This window comes from Paramormyrops kingsleyae, chromosome 13 (genome assembly GCF_048594095.1).
Source record: "Paramormyrops kingsleyae isolate MSU_618 chromosome 13, PKINGS_0.4, whole genome shotgun sequence".
In the NCBI taxonomy this organism is placed as follows: domain Eukaryota; kingdom Metazoa; phylum Chordata; class Actinopteri; order Osteoglossiformes; family Mormyridae; genus Paramormyrops; species Paramormyrops kingsleyae.
In genome coordinates, this window is record NC_132809.1 from 20,470,018 (window position 1) to 20,478,044 (window position 8,027).

The 8,027-nt window shown below is 39.3% G+C and overlaps 1 protein-coding gene across 2 annotated transcripts in view; it reads right to left on the reverse strand.

Annotated features, from left to right (window-relative positions):
• The window catches only part of ambra1a (autophagy/beclin-1 regulator 1a), a 55,841-nt gene extending 48,434 nt beyond the window's left edge, over nucleotides 1-7,407 (reverse strand). For both annotated transcript variants that reach the window (XM_023817141.2, XM_023817139.2), the window contains exons 1-6: nucleotides 6,901-7,407; nucleotides 5,447-5,648; nucleotides 4,684-4,742; nucleotides 4,356-4,539; nucleotides 3,984-4,156; nucleotides 2,770-2,836 (exon numbers count right to left, since the gene is read on the reverse strand). In XM_023817141.2, coding sequence (XP_023672909.2) covers nucleotides 2,770-2,836; nucleotides 3,984-4,156; nucleotides 4,356-4,539; nucleotides 4,684-4,742; nucleotides 5,447-5,581 — 618 coding nt within the window. In that variant the 5' untranslated portion in view covers nucleotides 5,582-5,648; nucleotides 6,901-7,407. The remainder of the gene's footprint in view (nucleotides 1-2,769; nucleotides 2,837-3,983; nucleotides 4,157-4,355; nucleotides 4,540-4,683; nucleotides 4,743-5,446; nucleotides 5,649-6,900) is intronic.
• Nucleotides 7,408-8,027: the final 620 nt, after the last annotated feature.

The window sequence follows — 8,027 nt, forward strand, 5'->3', positions numbered from 1 at the left end:
TAGGTGGTGACTTGTATTCCTTTGTGTGTGTTACTGTTCATGTTTGAAAATGTTTTATATACAATTTTTTTTATTATTATTATTTCTATTGCATTTCTTTTGCACTATGACCAAAACAGAAAGAACTGTAACAGATACAACAATGGTATACATGGAGGGGGAACGGCCAGTTGAGTTTTTTTTCTGTGAGTATAATGTACATGTAACTCATCTAGATTTAACTGACACTTTTATCCAAAAAGGCCTACAGTAGATTCGAGGTACAATTTCTTTGTGCTTCTTTGCAAGTGAGCTCAGAGAAGAAATACAAGACGGGTGCCAAAAAAAGCTCTTATTTACAGTATTTTCCAAGGGATTAGCTACAATCAAGAAGATCAGTACTTACAAGTCAAAGTGTTTTAGCCTTTGGTTCTTTCACTTACAATATACCAACTCTGTATATCTGCAATATACCAACTCTGTATATATACACAATATACCAACTCTGTATATATACACAATATACCAACTCTGTATATATACAATATACCAACTCTGTATATATACACAATATACCAACTCTGTATATATACACAATATACCAACTCTGTATATATACACAATATACCAACTCTGTATATATACACAATATACCAACTCTGTATATATACACAATATACCAACTCTGTATATATACACAATATACCAACTCTGTATATATACAATATACCAACTCTGTATATATACACAATATACCAACTCTGTATATATACACAATATACCAACTCTGTATATATACACAATATACCAACTCTGTATATATACAATATACCAACTCTGTATATATACAATATACCAACTCTGTATATATACACAATATACCAACTCTGTATATATACACAATATACCAACTCTGTATATATACACAATATACCAACTCTGTATATATACACAATATACCAACTCTGTATATATACAATATACCAACTCTGTATATATACAATATACCAACTCTTTGCCCACAAAACAAGGAATATTGGCGAACAAGTGACTATTTTGCCTGATGGCTAAACTCATGTTCTGAAAGGTTAAATGTGGTTAATCACGCTCCTTTTCAGACACACACACATACAGTGTGAGCAAACCCTGGAGTCCACTGAAGCACTTTGCGTGACATTATGTTTATCAGATCTGTGCCTGTTCTTTCATGTGCGACCACTGACCAGACGGGACTGGAGTAAGGGACACATCTAAATTCCCCCACAATAAATTTCACCTAGTTCCTCATGATACATTTTGGTGTCCAGCTACCAGACTGCTATGTATACAATTTGCTAAACAGGGAGGCAACTGATCAAAAATCAATATAAAATTTACTATAAACTTTAATAAATATTCAGAAAATCATCTTGTGCCTTTAACTTTTAGAAGTACTGACCTCTACAATCTTTCACATAATAAGTCTAGATGGTAAATTGCTATGCTCATAAGATGGTGGTTGCAAGCTGCATTTTCACTCTTAGGTTCCCTGTCATTGCAGTTACAGTTTTGTATCTGATCAAATGCATTTGTGGGTGTAGATTTTCACCCATGCTAATATAACATATAAATCAATTTGAATAAATACAGTAATAATAGGGGGGAAATAAGGTGTGCCATGGTGGCCTCTGGGAGCACCCTGTGTCATCATGGGGACTCCTCTGGGTACTCCAGTTTCCCCCCACAGTCCAAAAACATGCTGAGGTCAACTGGAGTTACCAAATTGCCCGTCGTTGTGCATGTGTGAGTTAATGGTGTGTGAGTGTGCCCTTTGATGGGCCGGCACCCTATCCTGGTTTGTTCCCTGCCTTGCAACCGTAGCCTCCGGGATAGGCTTCGAACCCTCCCAGAGAATAATAGGATAATTCAGAAAATGGATGGATGAATAGATGGACAGTAATAGCAACAAACAGAACTATCCTGTTCACAAAGATAAATCTCCAATCTCCTCGTCTTTCCCTTTGATGCCCCTAAGCGCTGTGTTTCAGTAACAAAGTACTGCATTTATTCTCTTCAAAAAGTTACAATTTTTCGTAATACAGATAATTTGAAGCAGTTATAGGAGTTTTTACACTGCAGGAACTTTTTTCTGGAACCAGCAACTTTTGTTTCGCTTACACCACAAGAACTCAGCCCGACTAATTCCTCAGAGGTAGATCTAGAACCATTTTTAGTACCTACTGGCCAAACTAACGACAGTATTTTCGAATTAAACATGGTGGCTTGGGTGATCCAATTAATGATGCTGTCCAGACAATATACTCAGGAACACGGTATTTCTACTATACTTTAAAAAGCAACGCTATTCCAGTATTTTGAAATCCCCCAAGATAGTTTGCCGAAAGGAGATGCACCAATCCAATATTTGGATCGGTATCGGCGCCGATCCAGACTTATTTGACAGATCGGGTATCGGCCATGCGTGACCGATCCACGTCCTATACTTACTTATTCAGTTTCTGGCAATCTCTAAAAAGATAGCTGCTATTTCGTGTTAATCTATTTGTATAATCAATCGCATGATAGCACTTTCCCATTTCACATGTGTTTTTTGCGGCATTCAAATAGAACGCTAACGCTGCTTTTTTGCTACTCAGTGGGTGTGAGTACAGTGACTTCGACCTGCTGTGTATTTAAGTCCGTGTTAGAGTATGTTTCCCTAGTCCGGTCATTAACGTCCTGATGTCAATTTCATGTTCCTGAGTGTGTTTCCCATTTACATCAAAATAAAATCCAACACAATATACTCACCTGCTGGTTTGAAGGGTTCACAATGGCAGTCAGAAGATTGTGCCCCAAAGGATCAAACCTCACTAACCTGAAACAAATGGTAAAGTAACATTCCTCTCATTAGTTCATGGCAGAGGTGGATAGTTCAGGTCCAGAAAGTGAAAATCCAGACCAAGATTTTGTATGAGCCACACAGCTGGATAAACTGTAACTGTGGGTGCGTTCAACTTCATGCAGCCACTTACAGCGCTGGCTTAAAGCAATGCATTCTGGTCCTGATGCAATGCATCATGGTTTGATTTTTTTTGTCCGACATAAGCCGGCACTGCAAAACAACACCACGTGTGTCCATGTCACATGGTGCAAAAACCTCGCGAGAACAAGAGGACTTAAAACAGATCGTGCAGCACCTCTCAACCGGCTGCACAAACTGGAACCGCCTCCATGACAACACAACTTTGCCCTTATTAGCTGAAGATTTTAATCATACGCATGACATTTGAATCCCAGGAAGTTCAGATGCGTTATCTGCCATCTCCCAAAAAGCAGATAAAGCAGTGAGAACTGGTTTTCAGTTAATTTAATTGGTCAAATAAAGTTTAAATAAATGAAATAAATGCTCTAATAGTACACGTAAGTTGGTTGTTTATTTATTGTTAGTTACTGCAATGTTGCGCTGCTTTGTTTAATCGTCTAGTCTGTGAAGAAGACATTCAAGTAAGAATTGCATTGTACTCTGTACATGACAATAAAAACTGATTCCTTGAAATAAATGTATTTGATCTTTTTCCTGGCAACTATCTTTTTACACAGGGCCACTTTACACAATAGTTTATTTTTTTCCACTGCTAACAGTTTGGATCAGGAGTTGGTTATTGTAAAAGAATTAATGTGCGTACAGGTGATATTTGTATAGATTTATCTACACCCTTCTGGCAGTGCGGTCACTGCAGTCAGGTCTTGCACACTAAGAGAAGTAGAAGTTGTCCCAATTGGCTGCAGTCAGTTTATACTCCACCCCTGCAGCCGCCAGCAGATCTCGCTCCATATCACGTCAGCTACAGACAGACTTAAGCCCAAGTCGAACGCACCCTGTGACAATTTATACTCAACTGGTTGGTTGAAACAAAATCCTGATCTATATTTTTATTTTCCGGACCTGAACTATCCACCAGTGGTACATGGACAGTGTTAAAACTGGAATAGCCAGACATGGAGAGGAGGATGCAGCATACCGGACTCTCTCAGTTTCGCTGGCGGTCTTGACAACAGCAAAGGGCTCTCGCCGGCTCCAGTCCCAGAAATGAACCTCATTGTTGGTGGCAATGAGGAGGAGCTGGGCGGTTGGGTGGAAGGCCAGGGAGGCTATGGCCACATTGCTCTCTGTGAACCAGCTCTCACTGCCGCCCTGAGCAAGGCAAACATGCGGAAGCAGGCAGCAGCATTTTACTAAAGAATCAATGACTCATGAGGAACTACCACAGCTTTTTTTTTTAAGTTGCATCACCATATGCACGGAAATACAAGAGAAGATGACTGGCGTCAGCAGTCACGCAGAATCACAATAAACTACACAGACCAAAACAAAACGCCACAAATCCACTCACGTGCAGGTCCCAGATGCGGACCTCCCCATCGAGGCACCCAGAAGCCACCAAACCCAAGATGGTGGGGTGAAATGTCACACACCAAGGGGTGCGCCGATGGCCCACCAAAGAGTGAATGCACTTTCCTGTCTTCACCTCCGTGATGTAGATGTTATGGTTGACATGAGTAGATGCCATTAGTGTCCTACAAATGAGGAAATAAAAACTATTATTTTTAGTATTACTCGCTGATATTTCCATGAAGCATATTTGCAAATTTATGACAACTACGTCATTTATTTCCAAATTTATAACAACAAGAACAAACTACGTCAAATGGCATTCTTACCTATCTGGGCTGAAAGCCAGCAAGAATGTCGACCGTGGATTGTCTGGTAGCTCTACCTTCTGCGGAGACATTTGCAAAGCAGTGATGACTTGCCAACAGTCAAGCTCAAACTCTAACCAGGCCTAACACATGCAGTTCACAAAAGCCTATAATCAATTCAATACGTCAAAAGATGGCTGAAACCATCAAATGTTTGCTTGTTAGGCAATGAGTAGTGAACATACAAAATATAATCTAACTGACTTCAAGAATAAAATCCCAAATATCAAAATTACAAAATGTGGTTTTAACAACAGCAGGATATACACAATCAAAAGGCACCTTAATACCCATTATGGAACTTAGAACTTTGAAAGCATCATACCAGAGGCACGCTTAATCAGATTGTCACACCTATTAATGTGTGCGCCAAAAATGACGCTAGATGATTCGCCATTCTAGATAATAGTACCGTTATTATCATTGCTATATATTTATTACCTTAGAAACAGAACTCTTCATGTTTCTTCATTTTTTCCCCCCCAGACAACACAAAAGCCATGCTATACAGATACATTCCTATTTTACATTCGGACATTGAAACTTGCATTCCTATTTTATATTTCTTCTAATCAGAGACTGGATTTAATCATATTCCAAGAGTTTTTTATATGAGCACTATTATATTGTATGATAAAAGTCTGGCGAGATCTTACTGGTTGCTAAAAGAGTGTGTGAGACCTGGCAGCAGAATAAACTCGCAATAAGAGCCAGGCTTTCTCACCTGGCTTTGCCATTTCATCCAGCGGGCTTTCTCCTCCACCAGCTGCTGGAGGAGACGCTGAGAGCCACAGTTCTGAGCGCCTCGCTCCCGGCCAGACAGGATCCGCACAGAGTTCTTCTGGTGGGTACCCTTCATCTCTGGGTGACCGCCTTCCACAAGCCAGGGACGCTGACCACAAGGCTACACATAGGCCATGCAGAACCTAGGCCAGGAAATCGGGTGGGGAGCCATGCTAATCATTTCAAAGGAGGCAAGTGAGAAATCGAGATAGAAAACACTAAAGGGAAGCAGAAATAACAGGAGTTCTCCCTATGCTCTATGCACATGTCAGAATCACACCAAAACCCTTAAAAGACCCAAGCAAAATGAGAATTTCACAGCTGTTTAAAGCACCCATGAGATATACTACCTAAGAAATGAACCAACCAAAAGTATAAAAGTACTGGCATAATCCTTATAAGAACCATATACAGTTTAATTAATAGAATACTGTAAAATGGATTGTGTCTATAATAATCATAAACGTAATTTTTTTAAATTATTATTCTGTCGAAAGAACTCAGCTCATATGTGCACCTACGTGATCTGAATGTTTTTCAGACATGTCAAAAACTAATCATCAACATAACACTCGTGAAATTTAAATATATAGGTTGTCATGGGAAATCCGTGTAACGCCATCGGGAACTGTAGACTAAACCGGAACGAGGCAAAATCATTACGATATCAAATCGATGCGTATTTTTAAAGGGTACCATTCCAATATATGGATATCATTATTGTAACTAAGAAATCAATAAAAATAACAGACACTCCAGCACAAATAACCAACACTATCATCCAGGTAAATAATACACAAAAGTAACATTTCAACGGAACTGAAATCAGGACAAAAACCATGCCATTATGATTCTCGCCTCATAGTCCGTGTAATAGAAGATATCATTTGGCATAAATAGCGATAAATAGAGTACATTAAATGGGAGAACGTGTGTGTGTGTAATGTCGTGGGCTACCCTCTCCTTTAAAAAGAGTACTGATTTTTAACCGATTAGCTGGTTAACATACCAACTACAAGCTTAACACTGATGGCCTAATTCCATACCTACAGCAGCTGATACATGAGGAATTACCGACGGTAGACACTCATACACATAGACATTATACTCTTCAGCATAAAATAAAACTTACAGGACACCCAAGCTGCTTAAATCATCACGAAAAAGTCAGCTCGCCGTCGTTAGCTATTATTTATCCCCTCAACCAAATAATGTAAAGCCACACCAATAGAAACACCAAACACAAAGTCACAGAATTATCTATTCGGTAATTGCCGCTAAATAGACAGAGTGCCTCCATAATACACCGAAAAACCAACCGACAACTGCATTTTTGAAAAAGAAATGTTATCATAAAGCTAAAATACACGAAAGCATCCGAAGGCCTCGGCCTACCTTTTTTCTGTATTTTTTGTTGCAGTTTTTCGTAGACGTAGCTAGCTAGCTACCTAGGAGCGTCGACAAAACATGCCGGATACGGATACTACTGGCTAATAATAGCTAACTCGCGTTAAGGTTTATTACTTAGTTATAAACCTTAGTTACGGTATGTATTTTTTTTACTAAAAACATTAAGGTTACAGCTTGTAGACACCACATAATACATTCAGATGGGCAGCCAGTACTAGTCGCGCCTAGATCGCAGTTAATCGAATGCCGAGTGCATTCAACAATTCTCCGAAATGATTCCAACAAAAACCCTTTAAAATAATAAAGACCGTACTGGACGTTGTGGGAGAGTCAGTAATCTGTATATAAAGCAGGTAGTAAGAAAAGCAATAATTAACTTTTCATTTAATTTCAGTGTAACCTCAGGGCAATGTGTTAATGTGTCTTACTGAAGAAAATAATTAAAATTAATAATAAAAACATGCGATGTGAACCCTTCACAGGTGCCAGATGTATCCTCACAGTTTCATTGACGAAAAAATACAATGATAATCCAATTTTATCTTTTTTATCTTGTGATGATTCAAACTTCATCAATGAAGGCTGTATGTTTAAGTGGCTGTTTGGGGGGCTGTTGCTTTTTCGGTGACTTGTTCGGTTTAAATTAACAGCGTACGGATTTGTAAAGTGTGACTATGTCATTCTTAAGGTGTTTAAAGAAAACGTTGATCTTATTTAGTAGTGAAACGCTACAATAATATTTGTGAATCTGGCTTCTGTACAACAACCTTATGAAGAAACACTGAGCCGGAACAACCGCATTTACATGTTGCCTCCTTCGATGGCACTAACCCCCAGATTACAGGCCCCTCAGTCATCATCAATCTATCAATCATTCTGCCGCCTAGGCAGATCTCCCAAAACAACAACATAACAAACTATTCATAATAAAACTGCAGTATAACCCCCTTCTCTAAACCAGTTAATCAAGGTTACACTTCCTAATTTCCTTTGCTGTACTTTTGGAAGATCGCTGGTCCGTGAGCTATTAATTGAGCAAGGCCCTTAACCCCTAGCTCCATGGGCGCCGCTGCAGCTGTCTGCCCTTCGCTGCCAAGCTTGGTCTCACCTAC